The following is a 27,957-nucleotide window of genomic DNA, read 5'->3' as shown; positions in this document are numbered from 1 at the left end:
TCAAGAAGGCAATTGAGATGAGGGCATCACTGGGACCCTTTATCTCAGTTCAAATGTTCAATATTACTACAAATGTACGAATTTAAGCACTATTTTGTAGTGCTACACTGGGCTCCTGGGTGCTGCCTGGTTGTTTTGTGTTTTGTTTTATTTTTTCCCCTTTCCTCTTTCCTATTGGGCCCAGACAAAGAGGTGTGGTCTCATACTGAACACAACAAAGTTTACTCTAGGTCAAAAGTAGGTAAGTCTCAGAAGTTCCTGCCAAAACTGTTGTATCAGACACAGTGCAACTTAAAATACAATATGAAAAGGCTGAGTCTGTTTCCCAGTGGCAAGGACAAGAGTTTAAAGCTAAAGCAGGCTATGTCATGCTGTGTGGCTCTCAAGCCACAGGTTGTGCCAACGGTCCTTCAGCAATTGTGCTTTCAGCTTCTGAGGCTGGTGCTTTGTGAAGAAGAGAAAAAGGGAAAGTAGTGTTCTAGGACACCAAATAGTAACATGCGTGGTTGTATGCAATTAGGTTTGTCAGAAAATTATTATTGGAACCCATTACTATGCAAACCTTTTAGTCATAGTGAATGCGCCTGATATTGTACTTCAGATTATTATGTGGGGGTGAATACTTTATTATTGCAGAAACCAGTTTTTCATAAAATAAGAGGACCATTGCCAGATCTTATAGTCACCCTTATTATTCTCTCTTGTTCCTACTCATTTATTGCTCCTTGTCATTATGTGCTTATATGCATACTTTATAAATTTAATATCCAAATGTGTTTGCAAGAAACATCTTAGATAAAATTTATCAAATGCATGCTTTATCTATATATACGTAGCATATATCCCAGTGTGAGAAATGGTCCTGTCTCTTTCTAAGAGTGTTTGTGACAGGAGGTAGTCAGATAAAGGAACCAAAATCTAAAGAGTACAGATTTTTTACAAATTTGTTTTACCATTTAAATTAGCTTATAGCTTAATTAGCTTAGTGGCTTGTAATTGCTCTCACTGTGAGATTACTGTGGTGGCTTTGGTATTGTGGGTTTTTTGAGTTGTGTTGCATTTAATGACATAAAAGGCCCAGTGTTATGAAACTCAGAGCTAAGCAAACAGAGTGCTGCTAACAACTCCAGCCAATATTCTGTCCTTACCTTTTAATCACCAGGGAGCAAGTGAGAGGTGCAAAAACCAGAATGAGTATCATGCTGAAACAAAGACCAATCACAAAACCTTCAAGTTCTCCTTTATCTGATGGGAAACAGAAAACTTGAATCAGATTTATGGTGTTAAGTACAGAATGACCTTATTAACTTCATGAGAGAAATATTTCAAACAGAAGTCAAAGCCAACTTTACACATTGGTCTGGAATTTAAGTAAAATATAGTTAAAACTAAAGCTGGTGTTCTCAGGGGTGTGTGGGCTTTGTCTACATATCACAGAATGGTTGGGATTGGAAGGGATCTCTAAAGCTCATCTATTCTAATCCCCTGCTAGCAGGTTCACCTAAAGCAGGTGAGACAGGATTGCATCTAGGCAGATTTCGAGTATCTCTAGGGAAGAAGACTCCCCAGCCCCTCCGGGCAATATGTTCGTGTACTCTATCACCCTCACAGTAAAGAAGTTCTTCATCATGTTCAGGTGGAAATTCTTGTGTTTCAGTTTATGCTCATTGCCTCTTGTTGTGTCATTGGGCACCAGAGAAAAGGGCCTGGCCCCATTTTCCTGACACTTGGCCTCAGGGTATTTGTATATATTGATAAGGTCCCCTCTCTGTTGCCTCTTCTCCATGGTAAAAAGGCCCAGCTCTCCCTGCCTTTCCTCACTAGTAAGGTGTTCCAGTTCCCTAAACACCTTTGCAACTCTCCACTGAACCCAGTCCAGGAGCTCCATGTCTCTGCTGTCCTGAGGAGCCCAGAACTGGACACAGCACTCGGGTGAGGCCTCACCAGGGCTGAGTACAGGGGCAGGGTCACCTCCCTCCAGCTGCTGGCAATGCTCTTCCCAATGCCCCCAGGATACCATTGGCCTTCTTGGCCACCAGGACACACTCTGGCTCATGGAAGCTTCCTGTCCACCACGACCCCCAGGTCCTTCTCCACAGAGCTGCTCCCCAGCAGAGCAGCCCCAGCCTGTGCTGGTGCCTGGGGCTGTTCCTCCCCAGGTGCAGGACCCTGCACTTGCCCTTGCTGAATTTCAGATGGTTCTTTGTCCATCTCCAACTGTCAAGTGGTTTTTTTCCTCCCCATGCTGTTATGTGAGCTCTAACTTGTTTAACAGGTCAGGACCCTCATGCACATCTGACATAATAAGAAACTATTTAAATGAAAGTAGCTTTTTATTGATTTCAGGATTTACTAGTAGTGTTTGGGGTTTTCGGTTAGTTGGTTTTGGTTTTTGTTTTCTGGGGATTTTGTCTGTTTGTTTGTTTTTTTTATTTGATTGGGCTTTATTTTGTTTTAGGGTTGTTTTGAGAGGTCATGCCTGGTCCTGATAGCAATAACACAGCTTGTGTATTTAGATAGTGTCCATGCTTTAACTTTTAAGATCATTAAGACCACTTTATCTGTAATCAGTCATTTGCCAATCCTTGAAGCAAACTTATGTCTCTTATTGCCCTTTAATACTTGCTTGAGATATTTTCTACCAAGATCCCACTTACCTACAGAGGAGAAAGTGTTTGAGAGGTTAATGAAGGTTGATAAAATGCTCAGGCTAACACAGGAACCAAAACTGACTGTGATGTTAAGAGTGGGTCAGTGTAGAGGTCTTTGTTAGAGATTTTTGATGCCTCCTTCATTATAGGAGACATCAAAGTTTAAAAAAAGTGTTTGTAGAATGTGGTCAGTTCATGATTGTGTTACTGATACTGACAAACTGTATTTGCAAAAAAAAAAAAAAAAGCCACCTCCTTTTCTTTTCCTACCCATCCCCCAACAATAGCTTGCTTTTTATTTTTTATTTTTTTTTTTTTTACCAAACAGCTACCTAAAGTTCAAAACTAATTTGGAAAGCTGCAAATTGCTTTGTTGCTGAAAAATTACTTAATTACTTGATTTTTTAAAATGTTGTGTTAATTTCACTCTGCATTTTTGTTACTTCACTGAAAAATTGAATACTTTCCAAATATATATTTCGTAGGATGAATGAAATAGAGTGCTGAAGAAAAGCTCTAGGGAGAGGCTTTAATATTTTGTGTTGACAGGAGAAAGTTTTCAGTGGGGGGAGGAGGGGTCCAAATCCTGTTGATTTCAAGGAAGATTTTGAATTTCTTATTTTTTATCTCTTTACATTTTTGACTATTTATTTGTATGGTTTTATATCTCTTTCACTCAACACAAAAAACTACTCTGGGGAGAAACCATTTGCATATTTCTGTTTCTGAATATCACAGGTTCCTGATACCATCTTAGCATGTTCTTTTATTTTTCTATTTAGAAAGCTCCATTAAGGGAAGCTGTGGTAAAACAAAAAAAGTCTGTTGCAGCATTAGTTTTACTTTAACTGAGGAAGTGTTAAAAATGTTTGAAAGACTAAGTTTAGCCAACCTTATATGATTTGAAGGTTTTTAGACTTTTTAAATGTAACTGTATTTGTCTTAGCCTATCCAGGCACTTCTGAGAAAAGTAAACTTTGCCAGTGACCTAAAGGACCTGTTACTTAGAATGTACTTAAATTATCAGAAAGCGAAAGATATTTTGGTTAGTGTTCACCCACACTAGGAGCAATTGAAATGTATTTAATCTTCTATTTTTGCAGTTAATGGCTCAGGAAGCCAACTTTACATGACTGCTCAGGATTTTGCCAAAAGCAGATGATTGAATATTACTAGTCACAGGCAGAAATTTCAAATGATGAAATCTAGAGAGTAATTGTCAATAAACAAAGATATGTGCACATAGCTAGGACAAAAAGATCAGAAAAAGTTTCAGAGATGAAGAACCCTAGCTAAGTTCCCTGTATATTAGGTAATAAAATGCAGGTAATATACAGATAATTAAATACTTTGTTCTGTGACACAAAGTTTACATCTTGCAGAGGAACAAGCTTTTGTGTTTGTTCTCAGTAACTGAGGATTGATTAATAAACCTTGTGAGTGAACATTGAGAGGACATAAAGCAAAGATTCATGCTGGATAATGCAGATGCATAGGGGTTCCACAGTACCGTATTTTGGAGTGCTGAAAGGCTGTGAAAGAGTCTGAGGTCCTTCTCCAGCATTAGTGAATCCTGAAATCTGCACACGATAGGTGGTCTTTTCCTTCAGTCTGGTAAGATGGTAACTTGTGATAGAAGCGTTGAGAGTAACAGCTGAAACACAAGAGGTTTTAGGAGGAGATGATTAGCTCTCATGGCAGAGCAGGTATCAGTGCAGCTGACTGGTAAAACAGCAAAATTTCAGTGCCCTGATCCTCATCTAGAGGAGACCAGACTGTGCAGGTGCTCTTTAAATGGATACAAGAGTTTCCCAAAATATTTATGTACGTTTTAAATCCAGAGGTTAAAAGCATGAGATTTTGACACTCCAAGGCTGTATTGGGTTTGTATGGCCAAGTTTTGGTGGCAGGGGTGCTACAGGAGTGGCTTCTGTGAGAAGCTGCCAGAAGCTTCCCATGTCCAACAGAGCCAATCCCAGCTGGCCCAGGATGGAGATGCCCCTGGCCAAGGCTGAGCCAATTAGAAATGGCTCTGTGATAACAGATTTAAGAAGGAAAAAAAGTTACTCTGCAAATGTAATTGCAGCCAGAGAACAGTAGAGTGACAATATGTGAGAGGCACAGCCCTGCAGACACCAAGGTTGGTGAAGGAGGGGCAGGAGGTGCTCCAGGCGCCAGAGCTGAGGTTCCCCTGCAGCTGTGGTGAGACCATGGTGGGGCAGCTGTGCCCCTGCAGCCATGGAGGTCCCGGGGGATGCAGAGATCCACCTGCAGCCCCTGGAGGAGACCCAGGCCAGAGCAGGTGGATGCCTGAGACAAGGCTGTGACCCTGTGGGAGGCCTGGGCTGGAGCAGGGTCCTGACAGGGACCTCCAGACCCATGGAGAGAGGAGCCCATGCTGGAGAAGGGTCCCGGTAGGACTTGTGACCCTGTGGGTGACCCACACTGGAGCAGACTGTGCCTGAAGGACTTAATCCTGAAGGAAGTAAACAGTGCGGATGCTGTAGCAGTTAGTGAAGAATGGTAACCCATGGGATGGACTCATGATGGAGAAGTTAATGGGAGAGCTGTCTCCCATGGGAGGCAATCCATGCCAGAGCAGGAGAAAGACTCTTCTCCCTGAGCAATGGCAGAAACAATCTGTGATGAACTGAATGTAACTCTCTTTATGTCTCCCTGGTGGGGAAGAGCTGCTGGTGGGGAAGAGCTGAAGCTGAGAAGGAGGGAGTGGTGGAGAAAGGTGTTTTAAAGATTTGTTTTACTTGTCATTATCCTACTCTGAATTTCATCAGCAATAAATTCCATTAATTTCCCCAAGTCAAGTCTGTTTTGCTCATGTGGTAATGTGTGATCTCTCCTAGTCCTTATCTCAACCTGTGAATGTTTTGTTACATTTTCTCTCCCCTGTCCACCTGCAGAGGGGATAGAGTGGCTCTGGCTTCCAGTGGCTCTGGCATCCAACCAGGGTCAAACCATCACAGGTGATGAACACAGAAGGCTGCTTATACTTCATGAGAGGAAAATACATCTAGCATGCTGAACAGTTTTTCTTATGTTGACTGTAAGAGTTAACATTGGGACTAGCCCTCATCACATACTTTACTCTCACTCCAGTTGTTAGTAGTGGTTTAGCTTGATTTATGTCAGTGCTATTACTCATCATTCAGTACAGAAACAGGGCTGTGCTTTCTGCTTTACCTGCTTTATGGAGCTTTCAGCTAAACCTGCCTTTTCTGATGGTTCAGTGACTTTTCCCTCGGCCAGAATAATGTACAAACTGACATGTTGTAAGGATGCCTTTGGGACAGAAATTACTCCTCAAGTTTGCCACTGTGTATTTAAAGTCTTTACAGAAGGGGATGTGATGCTGTAGCCTATGGACTTCCTTCCCACAAATTCTCCAGTAAAATTATACTTTCTGCCTGGAAAAAATGGCAATTGGATGCCATGTCACTGCTGTCTTGACTGGTTAAGATAGAGAAAAAAAAAATTAAGTTCAGCCCTGGATGTTCCCATTCTGCCTGCTCTTGTGATTTCAGATAGGTATTTGAAGTGGAATAGAATCACCAGAAGACCTTTTATGATTCTCTAAAGGCATAGGTCAACATGCATTATAGAACTTTTACTATCTCCCTTTGTCAGCTCTTACTTGATATTTGTCTTCCTTAGCATGTCTTCCATTTTATTTGAAAGCCAGTACATACCAAGTTAATGTATAATTACTTATGGCAAAGAGACTTTCCTCTCTAGACCAGAAAGAAAATGTTTATCAAAAGAATATGGGGATTTTTTTAAATTGAAAACTCAAGTGGTTTGAATTCACAGCTATTCATTTATTCCTATGTGTAGAAATTTCATCATTTGTAGTTTGTTAAGGTTGGAAAAGGTCTCTAAGGTTATACAAACTTAGTAATAAAAACTACCAATTTAATAAAATGTTTCCAAAATTAAATTTATAATGGTGTATTTGAAAACAGATAAGAAATGCAAACTGCTAATTGAGTTGAAAAATGAAATATAGAATGTCTTACATCTTAAAGAAAGGCTCTGAATCAAGCTTGGATGAGGTGCTATGAAACATAAGTCATTTGCCTGCATAACATAACATTCATTTGTGACTGAAATCGTAATAGTGAAAATGTATGTCTTCCTTTAAGTGCTCCTAGAGAATGCTGCTTTAGTCTTAGAAATGTAATTTTTAAGGAAATAGCAATATTTAATTTGAGATAAAAACTAGAAAATTCTAAGTGTTCATGGGAACATCTAGAGCATTAAGAGTCTAACCAGGAGCTGACCTTTGAGAGCAGAGCACTCAATTTGCACAGAGACCATAAATAACTCAGTAGACTCAATGGTCTGAATGAAGCTCTCCTTTCATGACCCTGAGCTGCTGCTTTGTTCTGGCAGTGGTGACTTACCTGGAGACTTTTTCCTTGATGAATCTGTGTAACTGATCCTGTATCCCTGGAGAAAGCCCAAACGGTCTTCTGCAGGTATTTCAGTCCACTTCACAAGTGCAGAATGCTTTGTGATATTCAGAATTGTCACATTAGCGGGACCAGTCCTAGGAACTTGAAAAAAACAGATGTTTGAGTTCTGCATCCATACCTGTGCAATGGACATACAAGACTGAATCCTGGCTGTTTCCAAGATAGTTCTTGTCAAATTCTAGATGCTATAAATGCAATGTAAAGGGTGCAAGAGAAAGGCAAAGTCCCAGATAGTAAAAACCTCTCACCTTAAACAATACCTAAGTAGGAAGAAATTGTGACTCTCTCATGAATATTTTACTCCAATAGCAACAACTTTCATTTCAACTTGCAATATGAGACACTATGAAATTGGGATTGGAAAATCTGATTGAATTTGAATTTGAGCCACATGGGTCTGAGCCCATCTTTCTGTTATTTTTGGTAATGTCATACATAATAAAAATATTTCTGTGGATGTGTCAGTAAGGTACAGCATTCAGGTTGTTCACTGCCAGGACATGACTGCTAAGAATAAAGGCAATGCTAACTGGAGAAAGCTGTTCAGTCACCTGGAAAAGAAATCTTGTGTAGTCTTTTTTTTACTGCTACAAATAGGAAACAAGAAGAAATATAGAGGGGTGGGGTTACACAAAGGGGCAGAATACCTCCTTCAACGAAGTAAAAGTGGGTCACTCCAAAAGTCTTTTCATGTCTTATGAAACTTTCACACTGACACACATCAGATGCATGTACCATTATTTTGTACAACTTATATGGCTGAAAATTGTCTGGAAAACAAATAAAGATATGTCAAGGTCTACTGAAAAGTTATAAATAACAAAGAAGAAGAGGAAAATCAACAGCTTCATAGATTTTCTGTATAGTTCTTGCTTTCTGAGACTCATAGCATAGCATAAGAGTATAGTGCTTTCCACTGAGTACAAAATGTGTACATCCTTCTTCAGTGCCTCTAGATGCTTTATGTAAACTATTTCAAAGCCAGAACGGGACAAAATTTGGGTTTTCTTTTAGAAGATGACAGCTGTATTTATAGTCTCCCTACAGGAGACTTTAGCTACTGAAGGAGAAATTAGGAACTAAAATGGCTGTAGTTATCTTATTTCAGGGATTGGTATTTCCCACTCAGCTAGAATACATAAACCCAAGGAAAAAACCTAGATGTAGTGTGGCACTACCGAGGTTGCAGAAGGACGAAGGTAAACAGTGCACTCTAGAAGACTTTGTAGAACTCTGAAGCTAAATGTTCTCTATTGTACATAAAAATCAGTGCTGAATGGCCTTTGCAAGAGTACCTATGTAATATCAATCAACATTTTCAAAGTCTGTTCCATATAGAAATCCCTGACTGAAGCCCATCATGTCTAGCATGGTAAGCAGAATACTGGAGTTGAGAATTTAGGCTTTGACAAGTATAGACACTGGTATAAAAACAGAAATTAACCTTAGGGAGTCTGTAACAGAGCAGTTTATATTGAAAGATAAGCTTACCTAGGTACAAGATGAAAGGTTTTTTTTTTAAAGCCAGTAATGTATAGGTCTGCCTGGAATGTAGGCAAGGAGAGACATTGTACCAGTAGCTTAGTTGCATTTCTTGCCCAACAGTATCCAGAAGAACCCTAATTAAAACTTCTTTTTATCTGTCTTAATGTTGCTAGGCATTAACTGATGACTCAGTTCTGGACAATTATTAAGAGCAGTACTTATCTGGATGGATCTTCAGTTTGCCCTTAAAAACAGAATCCTACTCTGCCCAACCAAAAATAACCAAGAAATGAAAGGGTGCTTCCATAGGAGATGTGGTGGTTGCTGTTACCTAATGTGAAATTTCCAGTAGCCGTAGTTATTATTTTCATGTGCATATTCTCTTTACTAGTGCCCCAGTCAACCACAAAACATTTTGGTTTGTATTCTGGAGTCCATGTGACAACTGCATTTGTTCCCTGGCTTTTGACATGTATTTGACCAGGCAAGTCTGTGAACAAATACACAATTAAAGGTCAATAAACAGGAAAACAGTTTTCTCCCCTATTGTTTTTTCTTTCTCCCTTTTGCTCTGTTTTTTAAAGATTATTCATTAAGCAAATATAGCAACATAGCAAATGACTCACTTATCATAGTAAGGTTTACAATAGTATTTCAATAGAAGAAACTTAGCATTTACTACTTTACTGTGGTAGCTGGGAATTGCAATGGCAACCTGCCATTTTGAGGTAAGAAGTAGACCTTGTGAAAGACATAAACATTCTCCATTTTTTCTCCTGTTTGGAAATGAATACAAGAAAGGCAAATTAATTGTGAGGGAGCTGTGGTTGTCTGAGGGAGCTGGGGCTGTCTGAGATGGTTGGGATTGTTTATCCTGGAGAAAAGGAGGCTCAGGGGAGACCTTATGACTCTATACAACTGTCTGAAAGGAGGATCTAGCAGGATCAGTCTCTTCTCCCAAGCAATGAGAAGAGACATAGTCTTCAGCTGTGCCAGGGGAGGTTTAGGCTCAACATTAGAAGAAGTTTCTTCACAGAAAGAGAGTTTGGGCACTGGAATGGGCTGTGCAGGGTCGTGGTAGAGTCACTGTCCCTGGAGATGTTTAAAGAAAGAGTGGATGATGTGTCACTTTAGTGCCATAGTTGAGTCAACAGGGTAATGTTAGGCTGTAAGTTGGACTCAATGATTTCAGAGGTCTTTTCCAAAATAGTTGATTCTGTCATTCTGTAAAGAAAATTACTGTACTAGCTGACAACAAGTTGTGTATACCGAGAAGGAATTTATCTTAAGAATGCACTTAATGCAAGCATCCTCTCAGTAATTAATGATAGATACAGAGAAGCTGCACTAAAATGCAAACAGAACAGGCATCTAGAGAGAGCCACAAAATACAGGCTCAGAGGTTCACTAGACAACTAGTTGTCAGTCACAAGGTGGCTTGAAGTGGTAGGATATATTTTATCAGAAGAGAGCTAAGGGACTGAAATGTAAGGGCAAAATCAATTTGTTACCTCTTTGCAAGGAAAAGGAGAACAACATGAGGGGAGTGTTAGAAAATTCTGGATAAGCAATCATTTGCAGCTATCAGAAGATCAATAAGGATACTTGCACACTTTATTGTGAATGTTATGGCTGAATTTAAAAAATCTTACTTCGTAAGAAAGGTTCTCCTTATACTGCAATAAGTACATCTCAAAACTGGAACACATGAAAATTAGTTTATATTATAACGAAGACATTATACAGTAAGTTTGATTCTTTAAATGAAAAGAATGTCTATTAAGGCCTAAGTAAAGCTTACATCTTCATTAGAATGTGACATGTACATACCAATGTAACAGGTACATCCTATCTATTCTTTTCCTATGTGCCAGTTAGAGTAATACTGAAATAAAGGACAGTAGCAGGTGTCTTAATAGTTATTTAGCTTGAGAACTTAGACTTGCACATAGTTCTGTGAACTTTTTTAAACCACTGGCACCTACTTGATATTGAGGACAATCCATAAAACATTTTTCCAAGTAAAATTCACCATTTTCCTAAGTAGATCCAACACATGGTACTTCCTCTAGCTTGACCAACAAAGTGCTAAAATGAATATTAAATTGGTAGTCTGTTAACTTCTACTGAAGTATCTTAAGAAACAATTCTGACTCCTAGTATATATATAGCTAATATATATTCAAGAGAATGCTTTCACCTATCCCAAAGTCTGTGAAAACGTATCCTTAGAGGTTGATCATAAAACTTCCCCATCACTATGGTGAATAAGGTAAATACCTATTACAGGGAATTCTGGGACAATGTAGATAGCTCGTGGAGATTCTCCTGCTTCATTATAAGCAGAAATATTAAGTCTGTAGTAAGCCATGGAGAGATTAACAAGAATTTTTCTGTCTTTGAGAGAGATGTGATTTGGTGGTTGGCTGCAGCTGTTGGGTATTCTTTCCACATTAACAAAATAGCCAAGGACATTCTCACTTTGTGCTACCTAGCAAGAGGAAAAACATTATTATTCTATAAATTCTGTTATGTCCTGTGCAGAAAATCAAGAGGAATTTATTTTATAAACAAAATGTAGCCTTTAATGATGGGGATAAAATCATACTGTTTTAATTAGGTCATTAGGAATCAATAAAGCAAAGCATTTCCTTAAAATTAAGAGCATGCTTAAATTGAGAGGATTTAAGTACATGATTAAGAATTTTCCTTAATTGAGATCTTAGTTATGTGTATGCAATTAGTAATAACAGCAGTGAAGCAGCTGTAACATTCTCAACATTTCAGTGCAACATATCACTCATTTTCAGGAACTTGGAAGTTAATGAGAAGTGTTTAATTGAAATTTATTCCTCTGGATATCCTCATCTTCTAGGGCTTGATTAGGTATGTAGTATCTTTAAAGACAAATGCTAGCAATTATGCTGCAAATTTGGAATGTGTTAAATATCCATTGGTAGCAATTCTTGGTGGTGGTTCATTCATTATTTTACTGTACTAATCTTAATAAGAGATTGGAAAATGAGTGCACAGAAATGGAAATTACTGCAATATAGAGAGAAACTTAATACATGAAGGCCTGTGAATACTTCAAGGATTATTTCTAAAATCAAGATTGTCTGTTATTTCTGGCACAAAATTAATAGTGTGTAGATACCATGAAGCCCTAAGGCTGGGTTATCTTAATGAAATAATTGGATACTTTTGGAGTAACATAGACAGGAAGACATTTACTATTTTAAAAGGCAGGTACACATATCTTGTGAGGAATTTCAGATGAAGATGGAAGCTCTTAAAATAAAAACTTGGTTTTTTCCCTGGAAAAGAAGGGAAGTTTTAGTAATTTTTCAAGAATATAAATTGATATAATTTTTCCCTGTTAGTTTCTAGCTCATAAATCATCAGCATACAGATGCAAGGAATTCTGCAATAAGTATACAATATCCAATGCCTTTTGCCTATCAAGTGTAGACACAATACAATGAGAAAGTCTGTTTTTCCCTGCAATGCAAGAAATAAATAGCATATACATAACAGAAGGTACCCAGACTGGAAGTGAACCTTACCTCCCACGTGAGGAGAACACTTCTTCTGCCTGGAGAGACTTGTGTAGTTACATTATATGATATTCTTGGCTTGTTCATGAGTTCTGGTAAACATGGAAAAAGATGGAGACATGCACTCGAATAATTCTGATGTTCATATTTTCAAGAGTATCTGAAAATCCTATTCCATATGACACAACATTTGGAAAAGCCTTTACATTCATAGTTACTACCAGTAGGATGAAACTATATGTCACTTACTGTGAGGGACCAAAATCTCCTTGCCCCAAATGCAAACACAGTTGAGACCATCCTTGGTTATGCATCTGAGCTGAACAATGTATGAAGACATAGCATTTAAATTTGAAATGGTGACATTGGAAACATTGCTTCCTACAGGCACCTAAAAAAAAATCATTTATGTAACAACAATAAAACATTATCTTATATGAATTGTTTTCTCAGCCTAAGACCAGCCTTCTGACTCAGCTGAAAGTAGAGCTTCCTGTCATCAAATAGGAATTATTGCACATTTTAGTCAAGCTATTTTCATTCTTTCAAGGCAACACCCTCTTTTTCATGAACTTGTTCTGCTCACTCAAGACACTAAGTAACCTGGTCTAAATATAACTTTTAAAATCAATTAAACGTTCCATATACTGAAAAATAAAAATTTACTTAACTCTGAGCCTTGTTAGCATCCTCAAGAACAAGAAGTCAAGGGAAAACTAAACAATAAAAAAAAGCCCTTATCTTTAAAAGTGTCATTGCGTCTGAATAGATCCACATGGCTGTTGTCTTAAACAGCATGACTGGAGTGAATGTGTGGCTGCCTGTGTGCCTTGCTGCTGCAGAAGAGATTTGCATCTGCAACCGATGATGGCACTGGAGCCTCAGTAACTGTTCAGGGAATGGAGTTTTTCTTGAAACAAAGAAACCACCCATGTCTAAGGAAAACCCTGAGCTGAAAAATACAGAGAAAATAAGAGAAAATATGATAGGAAGCTGTTGTTATCACTTAAACTCTTCCCTAAAGCCCCCCAAAACCAACAGAGCCCCACTGTAAGGTGAGCAGCTCTTCTCTTTGAATTTCTGCAGTACTTTATTTTTTAATAAGTTAATTATTTAACTTCTGTAGGAGTGTGCTCACCTCCCTCTCCTCCACTTCCCCTCCATCCTGACCTTTATTTCTTGTAATCCTGATTAAGTGATAACCACTATCAGCAGTCATATTAGATGTGTCTTGACCAGCATCTGACTCAAAGTCGATTTGGGACAGACAGATAACAACATGAAAGACAAGATAATATGAAAGACTGATTTTAACAGTTCATCCACCTTCTAATAGTGCTGGTTAAGATTCAACTCAAGTCAACATTGGAAGAAGCTAATATTTGAAGAGAGCATGCATGTATGTCTTTAAGTGTCTCATCTTACCCTTTAAATAGTCGATAGCCCACAGCCTGTTGAGCTCTCCTGCACAGCAGTGGGCTGGCTATAAAATGGGATCTCTTGAGTAAGGACAGTAATCTTAACTTCTGAAGATTACTCCTCAAGGATGACAGAGTATTCATCTCATCAGATACTTGATAAGTGAATTGGAAATTAATACACTGAAAAAATTAAATCTCAATTAAATGATACAAAGGATTGATTGTGCACATACAATCCTTTCGATATAAACTGTTGACCAGGTCTGGGACTAAGTCTGAATCCAGAAGCAACTAGACTTGCAGGGGCTCTGAGAATCATTTCAGAATGCAAGGGGAGCCTTTTTTGACTATCATGACCCAATTAAAATGTCTTCCTCACAGTTCTGTCTGACTCTGTTCTCTGTGAAGCAATCAAGTGCTCATTGCCATCTACTCCTGTTAAACCCCTGTCACATTTATTATCAAACTTTGCTAGATTTCTGTTTTATGTCAATAAACATAACTTCTTTCTTATGAGTGAAAGGTATTACTCTTAAATGATGTTGTCCATGACAACTTCATATAATTTTTTGCTAGTCACAAAAGAATCCCACTACCCACAATATTACAGAAAGACTCCAAACAAGATGGGAGTGGAATGGATTTAAAACCCAAATGTTAAATTACATTACACATACATTTATCCTACTCTTGATAAACACTACCTTTTTACATCCTCTATGCATATATGGCTGTGGCATTCACATTCTCTGAAAAAATCCCTTCACCCAGGATTTTTCTCCTGGGAAGCTGAGAAGCCTCAGAGGAAAGGAAAACAATAATTATCTCATTTGCTTCTCCTGGGTGGAATGTGTTTGAAGTTTGTTTACCCACAGGTGATTGCTTCATTCGATTTTGGTGTGAGTTGTTTTGACTCTTTGGCCAATTGGTGCCAAGCTGTGTTGGAACTCTGGAAAGAGTCATGAGTTTTTCGTTATTATCTTTTTAGCATTCAGTAAGTATCCTCTCTATATTGTTTAGTATAGTTTACTATAGTTTAGTATAGTACTCTTTAATATAGTATAGTATTGTAAAGTAATAAATTAGCCTTCTGAGAACATGGAGTCAGATGCATTATTCCTGCCTTAGTCGGGGCATTCCCTGTAAATACAGTATGTGGTCATACTCATTTACTCATCTTCAAGCTTAGCCTATTATATTATTAGGAAGAGATTACAGCCTAAATTCAGAGCATCAGCTGAGACCTGGGAGATCATGAATGTTCATGACCTGTAGTCTTGACTCATTTGTGTCACCCAGCGTGGATGTCTGTACTAGTCCCCCACAGTACTCATGTGAATCTTCCATCTCCCCTGTCTCCAAAACCTGCAGGGCATGCATTTGTACTGCTCTGAACCTTCTGTTCTTCCATGTACCACGTGCCAGACTGTCTGCACCTGGTTGTCTGCCTATTGTGCTACTGGGTGGGCTATGCATGGGTAATTGGCTGCCCTCGGATGGTCTGGGACCTGTATGCAAGTGAACGAGGGGACCTTTCCAAGACCTGAATGTTCTTTGTACTGAGATGAAACATTTCTTTCATGGGCCTCTCAAAGTACCTCTTCTGGAGTGGCTAAATGAACCAGCAGTCAGCTACAAGAGAAATGGGAACTGAACAGTCCTGTAAGAAGACATCTATGCAGCAGTGGAGGAAGGTGCTGGAAATTCTTTTAAATTTAGCACAACAGAGCATGACCTCTATATTCATTGTTAGTGCTTAATTTTGTACACACAGTGCTTAGTACAAATACCAGAGATTAATGTGGCCTTGTGCTAGCTCCCTACATCTGTGACTAATAAACTTGTTCCAGTTAATGCTTTCTTGTTTACTTCTATCAGTGATTTAATATGTACTAACAAATATCTCAGTTTTGAGAACAAAGATTGTTTATCAGAGCAAAGAATCATAAGAGAAGTACATTATGACCTGATGACATATTTGAGATAATCCCAAGGAGAAAAGATTCGTCAGAAGATCTGGAACCATATCCAAACAAGTGGAAATAATCAGCATAAATGCACGTTTTCAGGAAACATGAAAATACAATAGATTCAGAAATATAACCTGGTCTCTGAGGTTACTGGGCATGTATGCTTTGAAGAGAATTAGCCATGCATTCAGCACTGCTAATGAAATAATGTTGGCTTCCTAGTCTAACAAATATGATGGAGAGTTTATTTCCCAATTTTCAGGGACAGGGTCCCCAGCACAGGCAGGACATGGACCTGTTGGAATGAATCCAGGGTAGGGCCACCAAATTAGTGGGATGGAGTACCTCTCCTGTGAGGAAAGGCTGAGAGAATTGGGATTGTTCAATCTAGAAAAGAGAAGGCTTTGGGGCGGCATTATTGTTGCCTTCCAGTACCTCAAGAGAACTTCCAGGAAAGATGGGGCAAGACTATTCACAAAAGCATGTAGTGACAAGGGGCAATGGGTGTAGACTGAAAGAGAGTAGGTTTAGATTAGGTATTAGGAAGAAGTTCTTCACTGTGAGGGTGGTAAGGCACTGGAACAGGGAAGTTGTGGATGTTCCATCTCTGGAAGTGTTCAAGGCCAGTTTGCATGGGGCATCCTGGTCTACTAGAGTGTGGCCCTGCACATGGCAGGGCTGGTTGGAACCTTCCAACCCAAACCATTCTATGACTCTATTACAGGGAAATTTTTTCTCTTCTTTTCAAAGAAGAAAATCTGGAATACTTAAACTAACCAAAAGTATGTAAAGTATGAATTATTACCTTAAAAAACAAAGTGACCTGATCTCTAATCTGTTTGAAAATGTAATGATACCAGCTAAAAGAGCAATATTGTAAATCACTGAAAGTATGATTTGGGTCTGTGTTTACATGGCATTTCTGATATTCAGCTTTTGCATCACTGGAAATTGTAGTGTCTCACTGGTAGGTTAATGAACCAGATAACATGCTATTCTATTTTACTTTGGTTAAAGCTACTATTCCTTCTTTCCCAAACATTTCATGATTTGTTAGAACCAAACTAAGGTGCCTTAGTGGGATCTGTCTACAAAATGACTCCTTGCTATGCCACCTTGCAATCCTTGTGCTGCATATAGTATGTGCAGCTGAGCTGACATTGGAGCACCTTATATTCTCATGAGATTGTCATCTGGAAGTACTCACCACTGTCCATGGAGCAGATTCTGTGAGTGCCTCTCTGTATCTCAGCTCATATGGTGTATGAGCTGTGGGCAGGTCCCACTTTATTATCAATTGGTTTGTGATCTGATAAGCATTTATGTTAGATGGTGACAAGCACTTTCCTAAAATGGGGGAGATACAGTTGTTTAAAACACAAGAGAAGCAGGAAAGCTTTGGTAATTACATCTGTTGAGTGTGGTCTATAAAAGTTAAAAGACTTGGCACACAATAGTGAATGCTGTGAGACTTCAAAACACTATGGAAATGAATTACTAAATCTTTATGACATCAACAAAATACAGTTGTTCCTTTTGCCTTTCTTTTGTGAATGCTTCTACTGATTTCAGGAACACTCTTTTTCTAAGCAGTTACTATCCTGAGTGAGGCTGAAAGGCAAAATCAAAATGTCAAGAGTACCTGTAATCATGAGTTGTATTAAAAATATCCAGAATATCTTTACATTTCAGTAAGTGCAAATATACTTTCATCTCCCTCTCCAATAAACACAATGTGTCCAAAAGTCTTCCATAAAGGTTACACTATTGATAATTTGGGTTGTACTGGTAGTAACTCCCAGCAGAGAAGCATTGGTTTTTCTTGGACCATGATTAGTCTGAGCATGTGAAGTTTTGAGAAGCTCTTAACATCAGTTCAGTGAACAGATAGGTAGGGAATCTTTAAATAAACATTTAAAGGGCCTAATAAATAGAGCTGTTTTTTTCCATATCTTTCTTTTAGCAGTGTGTAATGGGTAAGAGGCCTTAGAAAATAGTTGAATTTTGAAAAGGTTTCTCCAAATTCTAATGCCCTATATCAAGGATTCCTTAGGTTGACTCAGTGTTGAGTGTTGACAACAACACAGTGTTGAGTCAATCTGCTCTTTGTAAACCAATACAAAGAAATTCAGAAAACCACCAAAGAGAGCATAGAAAACTCGTTAAGTATGGTACACAAATATTACTATATCTTTTTCTGGATATGGATATTAAATATTCCAGCAAAATATTTAAAGTAAAACCCTCCTCCATTAAAACATCATAGGCTTCTGTTACTAACTTCATTCAAGGAAGTCAAACTGCATCTTAGCTCTCTGAATCAGTAAAAATAACAGGAGTGTTTTGGGAGCTGAAATTTTGGAGCTTTAGCTGGGAACTGCAGTAACACAACTTGTGAAGACACTGTACCTGCTTTGCTTGGTAAAACTGAGATGTTCTTTCCTTTTGCACATGTATCATTGGCATAATTCACTGCTATCCAAATGGTTGCAAATCTCTCAATGTAGAGATTCTTTCGTTCTATTGTGATGGAAGGTGATGATGTGTTTCGCTGAAAAAGTTTTCGTATTTTGTTCCTTTAGAGAAAAGGAAGCAGAATGAAAAACATTTTATTGGATTACAGTTATTTTTTCCTCCCTGCCCAAGAAAGCAAAATTATAGCAATTGATAGCTTTCCAGATACTTCTACACATAATTCCACATCGGGAAATCTTGAAGGTTCACCTTGAGCAGCTTGAAACAGCAGGATTAATTCATGCACCTCAGTAATCCTAGCAAATTTAAATATGCAAATCCTTGTGTGGTGGAGAACTGTTGAATTCCTTAATCTTTGAAGGCATAGCATGATACAACCAGATCTGTATGACCTTCTTTTGTACTTTCAGTGGGATATACAGAGCATTTTGAAGGTATAAAATTAGGTTAGAAATGACTTCATAAAGCCTTGCCTCATAAAAGGGAAACCCAAATTCCTTTTGAACAGCAAAATTTCCCAGTTACATGAATCTAAATTGCCATAAAGTTATGAAAAGCTTCTTATGAGTTATGTGCCTGTCTTCTGACTTCTGTTCCTGCAAATTGTCAGAGTTTGATGGAGATATTTAAATGTCACCTGAGTCCTCAGCCCTTTAGATTCCTCCTGGTATACCTAATATACACAGCACAGGAAGTCCAAGAGTTTTAATGCCTTACATACAACTTTGCTGCCTACTTTTTTCTTGTCTCTCTCATTTAGTCTCTGCCACACACAGGAAAGATTTTTCCAAGGTTGAAATTGTGCAAGTTCAGTGTTATTAAAGAGAGGGACTAGCATACTAATTGCCTAGCTATGCATTTCAAGTATTAAATTACACACATCATGATTCAATATTTAATACCTGAGAAAAACTACTTGAAGGTTTTCCTGTCTTCTGCTTCAGGCTAGTTGTGAATCAGTCATTAAAATTTCAAAGCATGATTTTGAATTCTTGGTTGGAACTTTTCTGTGGGAGTGTTTATCTTTAATCTTTTTCTTCCTGACAACTTAATCACAAGGAGTAAGGACAAGGAACTATTACAGCGTCAAACTGATGTCACATGCAGGATGAGGTGATACCCTCTTCTAGGCAAGGTAAAAGCCTTTTACATGTGGGTTTTTTCTTTCCTTTTAGCCCAACAGAGGAGGAGATAGTAAGTTTGTCTTCAAGACCACCGGGTGGAAACTTAGGAGACTGAGGTTAAAGTCCTGACTCTGACTTGGAAACATCACCACGTCTGCCAGGGAATTGTCTCCCTCTTCCCCCACTGATATCTTTCATTCTTTTATCTGCCTTGTCTGTTCATGACATCAACCCTGCAGCCTGGGAACAGCACAGTCTTGTTTTGGCTTATGACTTTGAGAGCAAGTAGCTTAAAAATATTTCAACTGATAACATTTCTTCAGAAACAGAGCTGTTTCATAGATGTTTCTGTCCTTCCAAAAAATTGGTATTCCTTGAAGTTACAAGAGGCAAGACAGCCATGCAGTAGAATTTGGAGCTTATTGCAAATTGGTGTCTGCTGCTACCTCCAGTGAGAAAATATCGAAGGTGATGGGGAGAGTAATCTCAGCCTTGAGGTGGTTGCTTTGCTCCTGTGCAATGTGAAGATGATCATCCTGGGGAATTTCCCAGTGTGGTGACATTTTCTTAGCTTTAGGAGGTGTTTCTAACCACAGCTCATTTTTAATGACAAGGGGTGGTTATGTGGCCAAACAATCAGCAATGAATATCAGAATTTACCAATGGTATACAGTGTTGTACTCCATGTACCCCATGATAGGGTCTCATGGCAAAGATCATGTCTTCTGATCTCACGTTTCTATTTCTGAACATGCCCCTAATCTCATGGGAGATTCCAAATATCTAGATATAAAATGAGGAAATTCAATTTTGTAATGCAGCTGTAACTGACGATACTGTATTTGAGGTAATCAGTTCAAAATTAACCCTACAAGTTCATTCCATCTGTTAAACCACTACTTGATAATTCAGAATTACCAGAAAGTATGCTACATCTGACATCTCCTTGGGTACATGCTATAGCAAAATATGTAACACATAAAATAAAAGTTTAGTGTCTGTTTATGTTTGAATATTTTATTTTTTTTTTTACCTTAAATATATCTCTGTTGAATAGTCAGTAAAAGTCAATAGCTGCAAATAAAGCTAATTGAGTAAGCAGATCTTTGGCAATAATGATTTAAAGAGTGTGTTGGAGGCATGGTAAGATGTATAATGACTTTGTATTGGGTTTGCATGACAAGGTTTTGGGAGCAGGGGAGCAGATTGCTACAGAGGTGGCCTCCATGAGTAGCTGCAATAATCTTTCCCCATGAACAACAAAGCCAGTTCTAGCTGACTTCAGGACAGACCTGCCGCTGGCCAAGGCTGAGGCCATCATCCATGGTGGTAGTGCCTCTGGGATAATGCATTTAAAAGAGGGAAAAAACTGCTGCACAACAGCAGCTGGCAGAGAGGAATGAGAGCAAGTGGGAGCAGCAGAGAGCAGCCCACACTGCTCTCTGCTGTGTGAAGGGCTGGCACCCCATGGAAGGGACCTTCACTGGAGCAGTTAATGCAGAAATGCAGCTCCATGGGAAGCACTCGTGCTGGAGGATTTAATGATGGACTGTGGGAGTTCATGTCTCCTGTGGGAGGATGCCCATGCTGCACCAGAGGAAGAGTCAGAAGAGAAAAGAAGTGACAGACACAGCATGGGATGGACTGTCCACAATCCCATTTCCCATCCCCCCACAATGCTGGGGTGGAGGAGGCACAAAATTCAATTAAGCCCAGTAAGAAGAAAAGAACGGGGGTGGGGGGGCAGAGAAGGGGAGGGTGTCCCAAGTTTTAGCTATATTTCTCATTACTCTACTCTGATTTGAATGTTAATAAATTTAATTCATTTTCCCAGGTCAGGTCTGTTTTGCCCATGACAGTTAATGCTGAGATCTCTTCCTGTTCTTGTCTCAGCCCATGATCCTTTGTCATATTTTCTCTGCCCTGTTGGGCTGAGGAGGGGAGGAATAGAACAGTTTTTGTGATGTCTAGCCAGAATTAACCTACCACTCTCTAACCAAGCTCTTATAAATCAATAGGTATTGATGAGAAGTGATGAATGATATCGACTAGCTTTGTGTAACAACCTCTAAAGTGATGAAATACACTGGAACAAAACTCTGGCAAATGAGAACCACATCTAACAGCAATAAGAGCTTTTTGTTTTCTGAGATAACTTTTCAGACTTACCATTTTAGGTATACAGTATAATTAACTGTATTTGCAGCACTAGGTACTGGCAGCCAGGTGCAGGTTAGATCCTCACTTAATTCTTTGTAACACACCAAGTCATTGTCCCAATCTGAAAGATGAAAACATGTGCTCTGGAAAAGACCCATCACAGGCAACCATTAACTGACTCAAAGGGACTGTGAGTAATGAAACCAAATACAAACCAGGCTAGAGTTAGTTGACTAGACCCCAGAATTGCTTCAAAACCATCAATCTCTATCTGAAGTTCAGAACTACACACTGTTGCTGGATAAAAACAATATTAATTTTAAACTGCCAGCTTTATAAAGAGTGTATTATAAAACAGAAGGGGCATAAGTTTATGTATAAAATTGCCTGTTATTAATTTTTTAAAGAGAAATATGGGGATTTTTTTGCTACTGAACATACCCTTTTTTCAGTTGATGTGAAAGTAAGCAGTGATGACATTATTAAAGGAACTATTTTTTTGTCTTTAGTGATTAAATTTATGTCGGTATTTCAAAAATCTCTTAAAAAATGCTAATGACAAAATATGACTGCTGTTCTTTTGCTTTGTGTCTTACTGTCTGAACTATTAATTCAGAAGAATCAGTCATGGTGTCTCAAAGTCCTTTGAAAATGACTCAGATTTTGTTGTTGTTGTTGTTGTTCAGAAAATTAGACACAGATCTCAAACAGGAATGGGATGCTTAAGGTAATTTTTTCCTGATGAGTAGAGTCACACGTCCTCCATACCTGTTAGGTGTAACAAGTTGCCAATAGGCCTATCAATCCTGAATAAAAAATGTTTTGTTATGTGATAAGTAAATATGAATATGTCTGGAGCTGGTGTTGTATCATAGTTATGATATCTCACAACCTAGATTGTGAGTTAAAAGATCAGTTCTCTTTTCCTCATTTCTTCCTGAAACCTGAGTTACAAAGTATCCTTGGCATTCTTTTAATCATTGAGATGACAAATGCATTTTGAAGTTAAAAGGTGTTTTGGAAAAAGAAGTGAGTCAAATGAGTATAGTACTGACTTTAATACCCTCACCTCATGACACTTCTTTTCTCATACTAAATGAATAATGCTTTTCTAATAAACTATGCTGCATCAGCTCAGGTGTGTAGAGGTGCTTTTCAGGAAGGTGAAGATCATGTATTCCTTTTTTCATAGCAATGTGAAACATTACAGAATTCTCTGCTTTTCTAGTCTGGCCACCAAACCACATCTTGGCCTCCTCACCCATGAACATAGCATCTGTCAACAGCAGGAGAAACAGCAACAGCTCTCACATTCTTCTCCTGTTTTACTCTGAATTACACCTTAAATTTACTCGGTGTTTATTGTTGTTTTGAAGAAACATCTGAAAACAAAATCTTTTTAGAACTGCTGTAATACTTCATGTCAATATATTGGTAATATACTCCTGACACTATTTGAAATAAGAATTCTATTAACTCAGATCCACATGGTGTCTACCATATTGCAGACCTGTCTCTGCTTATGCAGGAGCAGTGGTTGTTCTTCATGGTCTAAGTTTTGCAAAATTCCCCTGGTCTTTCTCTACGAGATTATGGTACTAAAGCAGACAAAGGAAAAATAGTAGATTTTGTGTGTTGAAATAGTGTATTAGCTTGGCTAACACCCCAAAGCATCCTCCCACTACCAATATACTGAAGTTCTACATTGCTTTGTCCAGATGAATATAATGAATGCACACTTTTATTTTCACTTTTCTTGTTTGTGAATATTATGTACCTGCACATTAATTTTTATTCTAGTGCTTTCTTTGTTCCACTGTAGTGCTCCACCTTAATAGGTATATTATTAATTCTTCCCAGACCTAGCACAGTACCAGAGCTGTATCATGACTGTGCTCCAAGAGCTATGCAAAGAAAGAAAAAAATTTCTTTGCTCTAAAGAAAACGCAGTTCAGTCTCTCCACTTTACAAAAACTCAAACCAGTTCAGTCTCTCCACTTTACAAAAACTCAAACCAACAAACCACCTACCTTTAATTTTTTTTCACTCTAGAACTTTCTGTTTTTCTTCCTGAGCGTCTGGTTTTCTCCCTAATGATTTAGTAGAGCTTAGTCTGGCAAGTTAATTGCAAGGACTGGAAAATTATCCATGGCTAATTTCAGAAGAACATAGTCCTCCTGCAGATGTCTTGCCCAGGGTCACTGTGTTCTCAGGAACCTGTCATCTCTGCTGTGTCTGTTAGCAAGCAGGATGTTCCTGCCCACAATAAATCCAGCACAAAGTACATCAGACGACCACCCACTGCTCCGTAATACTCTCTATCAAAATGTGCTGTACTGTTCCTTCCCGCCACCATCAGTAATTTCCCAGTTAAATGGAAAGCAGAGATATCCATCACACATAAACATTAGAACATCCGTGGTGCTTTGGAACGGCAGCTATTTGTGATGCGCTGGCTGGGCTTTCACCCACAGCCTGCGGGCTCGCCCGGGCGCCCTGCCCTCACAGACACATCTGCCCGTGCTGCTGTGCCCGGGCTTTCCCTGCGGCAAAGGCGGCCGTGCTTTTAGGGGCGAGGCTTCCGAGCGCCCGCGGGAGCCCCCGGGCACCGCCGGAGCCGGGAGCCAGCGGCGTTCCACCCACCTGGCAGCTGCCGGCAGAACGGAGAGTCCCAGGCTGTGCAGCGGCAGGAATCTGGGCAGCACAGAGAGCAGGTTGGGGGGGAAGGAAAAGAAAAAGAAAAAAAAAAAAAAAGAAAAAAAAGAAATGTTGGTCAAGACAACCGCAAAAGAAAGAGGAAAAATGTTGCTGGTGGTCGCTTCTACCACTAACAGAATTTAATTTGGTCATGATTTTGTTCGTATAGCCTCATCCTTGCGTAGCATTAAGGACTTTTACTGTTCATAAGCGGCAGTAAGCTGTATGGTATATAAAAACTCACCTCTAACAAGTAAAAAGATAGCTGCCAGCAGAGAGTTCTTCATCTTCTCTGTAAAGAAGCATAATGATTACTATCAACATTACACTGTCTTCAGTCTATTTTCACACTTCCTTTTCAAACTTCCTATTCATTCTAACCTATCCTGCTACTGGCTAAAAACAAGTAACAAGTTTATCGATGACAATGGGAAGAACACTTGAGTTGTGTGTTATTAATTATACTTACAAGATCCTAAAAATCCTTCTGGAAAACAGGAACTCTCCACCCTGGTTTTTGTAAGCACTCACAGCGAGATTCTTGAAGGTGTCTGCAGTATCAGCACAGCAAACTGAATTAAGCTTAGGTACTTCTAACTCCTTTGAAAACACCAACTGCAAATTAGAGATATTCATATCAGTAAAAAGGAAGTCAAGGTGTTTGACTGAGTCTAATATGAATTCTTGCATACTCTAGAAATAATAGCGGCAGAAGACCTCAATTTGTCTTCACTTTCTGACTTCTCTTATCTTTCAATGTAATTTCCCTACCTCAAAGATGCTGTATCTACATTGCTGGTACCTACACCAGGGCCCTAATATAGATAAAAGTCACCATAGCTGTAAATCAGATGTTTGCTCCACACCATTAATTCAGAGAACATTCTGAACACAGAAGCCAGCAGAGACGTAACAGCAGTAAAGGGAAATTTTCAGAAAATTTTTCTACTGTGGAAAATTTCCCTTCTGGGCTTAGACAGCTGCTATCAGAGATTGGATCCAGACTTACCTGGAGATAGGCAAATTATTAACTTATCTTGGCAACCATGGTAAATTTCAGGTTGAGTATTGAATAGAAAAAAGTATCTGTTTAAAATTAATCACTTTCCTAAGAGAGAGGCATGCTTCTCAGCATGGTCTGCAGTAGGAGCAGGTGACTAATGCAACAACCATGTCTTTATCAGATTTTATGAAGGGCACAGTCATGAAAGGCAAGTGATCAAGGAATTCTGAGTGCTACTGGGGGCTTCCTGTCACGAATTCATTGGTCTTGAGTGTAAGCTCCAAAATGCTGAAGGGTAGCAGATACAATGTATGCCTGCAGGATCCCAGCCCTGTTATCTGAGAGATCCAAAAATTGGCCTTAGCAATACTTCCAACAAGGAATAGCCAAGAGGATATTGATGATCATCATTTGAGCGTCACTTGATGATCATAACGAGAAACTGATAAAGTAAAAATGCAAGTTAAATGTGAGAGATTTTGACAGTGGGATTGAAGATCTAGAGACTCAGAATAGTGTAAAAGTCAAGAGATGGAGAAAACTTTAACAGATATTTTTACTTTATCAGTTTCTCCTTATGATCATCAATTGGTTTGATGTTCTCAGCATAATCACATTCAAAACAACCTATCCTAAATGAAAACCATGTAAGTGACTCAGTGTCATGGTTTGACACTGGCACAATGCCAGTGCCTCCATGAAGATACCTTCTCCCTGGTAGCTGCTGTGAGATGTGACCAGGAATAAGCAAAGCAGGCTCCTACTTAGGAAAGAAAAGAACCAGAACTTTATTAACTACTCTACAACTACAAATAAAAAGGAACACACACATACAGGGAAAATGAAAACCTCACAAATGCATTTCCTCCTCCCCCACCAAATTTCCAACACAATACATTTGTTCTTCAAATCACCAACTCTCAGTCTAGCAGCACCTTTTAGACAATCAATCCTCAGTTCATCAAGAGGAGAGGAGTCCTTCTTGTACCATGGGCTTCCCCTGGAAACACAGCTGAAGCCTCGTGTGTTTCTGTGTCACTCGTGGCACCGCCCGGAGTACATCTGCCATTGTGACTTCTTCCTTTCCATGTCCAGTGCTCTCACCACTGAACACGGACCAGAACTGCTTCTAGGGTTGTCTTTTTTAAGGATGCTCTGTCCCGTTCCAAAAAAGGCACAGTCTCTCCTTTGGGACACCTGTCCCCACAATCTCTCCTTTGGGACACCTGTCCCCCCCATATTTTCACCCCCTGGGGCCGAGGGGCATCAACACTGAACCCTCTTGGTTCTGAGGCATTGCCTCCCCCTGGATGCAGCCTCTGTATCACAAGTAACATGGGTCTGTCCATGGCTGTACAAAAAGAGTCCAGCAAAAGCCACTCCATCATCTCTTCCCACTAGGATTCTTCTCTATTCTTCTACTATCTCTCACTCGCCCAGACCTCTCTCACACTGGCCCATTTCTTCCTCATCTTCCACTCTATCTTCTAGAAAAGGTCAATGTTCTGTAAAGTTCTCATTCTCCAAAAAGGGGTTAAAAGCTCCTACAAGCGGCTGGCTGAACCCCCCCCTCTTCTCCGTCCCAGCCGTGCTGCCGGCGCAGGCCCATGTTTATCAAGCTTCAAGGTTACAGTCCCAGGCAGCGGCTCTTTCTCTCTCTCTCTGTGTCTCTCAGGGGGGGCTGCCCGATGGCTCCCGGTGTCTCTCTCTCTTTCTCTCTCTTCCACCCTTCCACCCCCGGGCTCAGGCCTACCTCTCTCGGCCACATGGCTTTCCCCTCCTCCTGCCCAGCCAGCAGCTGGGCCGGGGCAGAGACCCGAACTCTTTCCCGCCAGAAACCCAAGAGGACCCGCCCAGGGGAGAGCTCTGCTTTTAACCCCGTGTTCTCAGAGGCGTGTCCATGTCCCAATGGCCAGGTTAAATGCCAATATTAAAGTCTGAATATCCATTGGCCAAAAACACAGCATCCCAAAAAACACATTTCCTGTCAAACCACCACAAAGAGCAAAATTAGGACAGAGCATATTTGAGAGAAATAAACCCAGTGAAACAAATCCATATCATCTTTGCTGGAGGTCTAGGTCTCAGTATGAATGCCACTCTCATTTGAAGAAAAAAAGTTAATTCTGACAAGCACAGAAATTACATTACTAGTCCAAATAGCAGAGGAGATATAATCTTGAAAACTGGAATTTCACATTTGGATGAGGCCAAATTTTTTGCTGTAGCTTAGCTATCGAGTTACTATATGTTTAAAGTATAGCAAAAGATAAATTATATTATTTGAGGTAAAATTTGCATAGAACCACTTTTTCAAATGTTTAATATATCACCTTTTTCGCTACTATGAACTTCTGTCAGAATTGTAAATGCCTGAAGTTTTCCTGTTAATTCAGATGAGGATAAATTATGCCATCTTCTGTGATATGTTTTGAAGTGCAGAATGACTGTAGGATACTTCCAGCTTACATCACTTTGACCTAGCTGTTTGTTCAGACCTAGGTGTGTGCATCATTATAGATGAGGCTCTCCATGAGCACGTCCCCTGTCATTTCCTTATATAAGTTCTGCAGTAGAAGACATGGCAGGCTCTTGGTCTCCCCAGAATGTAGACTTGAAATCAATGAACCTTTCAATTTAGACTGGAGTAGACCATGTTAATTAATCCAAACTCCATGTCTTTCTCTGTTCCCTTCCTCAACATGATCTGTTAACTCTTGCTCTTCAAAGGGAAAACAATCTCTGAAGACAGACAGGCTCAGCCAGGAAAATGCCACTGGCCCCTTCCCCCTGCTCTGCTCCTGTGGAGCTACAGCTCTTGTAGCACGTCATGGGAGGACTGGTCAAGCCATGAACTTCTGAGTGCATTTTTTGCAGGTCAGCCATGTGCCCATGAATGCTAATGAACCAGAAAGGGTCTGAAA

At 39.5% G+C, this 27,957-nt stretch overlaps 1 protein-coding gene across 1 annotated transcript in view; it reads right to left on the bottom strand.

The window, feature by feature from the left end:
* LOC136569334 (interleukin-6 receptor subunit beta-like) overlaps positions 1-24,317 on the bottom strand; it is a 30,546-nt gene extending 6,229 nt beyond the window's left edge. Inside the window, exons 1-13 of the mRNA XM_066569723.1 lie at positions 24,275-24,317; positions 23,977-24,027; positions 21,343-21,454; positions 17,984-18,150; positions 16,782-16,921; positions 12,433-12,574; positions 12,193-12,275; positions 10,907-11,117; positions 8,958-9,116; positions 7,789-7,911; positions 7,070-7,222; positions 4,162-4,305; positions 1,149-1,245 (exon numbers count right to left, since the gene is read on the bottom strand). Coding sequence (XP_066425820.1) covers positions 1,149-1,245; positions 4,162-4,305; positions 7,070-7,222; positions 7,789-7,911; positions 8,958-9,116; positions 10,907-11,117; positions 12,193-12,275; positions 12,433-12,574; positions 16,782-16,921; positions 17,984-18,150; positions 21,343-21,454; positions 23,977-24,027; positions 24,275-24,317 — 1,625 coding nt within the window. The remainder of the gene's footprint in view (positions 1-1,148; positions 1,246-4,161; positions 4,306-7,069; positions 7,223-7,788; positions 7,912-8,957; positions 9,117-10,906; positions 11,118-12,192; positions 12,276-12,432; positions 12,575-16,781; positions 16,922-17,983; positions 18,151-21,342; positions 21,455-23,976; positions 24,028-24,274) is intronic.
* Between the last annotated feature and the right edge of the window lie 3,640 nt (positions 24,318-27,957).

This window comes from Molothrus aeneus, chromosome Z (genome assembly GCF_037042795.1).
Source record: "Molothrus aeneus isolate 106 chromosome Z, BPBGC_Maene_1.0, whole genome shotgun sequence".
Classification (NCBI taxonomy): domain Eukaryota; kingdom Metazoa; phylum Chordata; class Aves; order Passeriformes; family Icteridae; genus Molothrus; species Molothrus aeneus.
This window is presented reverse-complemented; position numbering and strand designations above follow the sequence as displayed.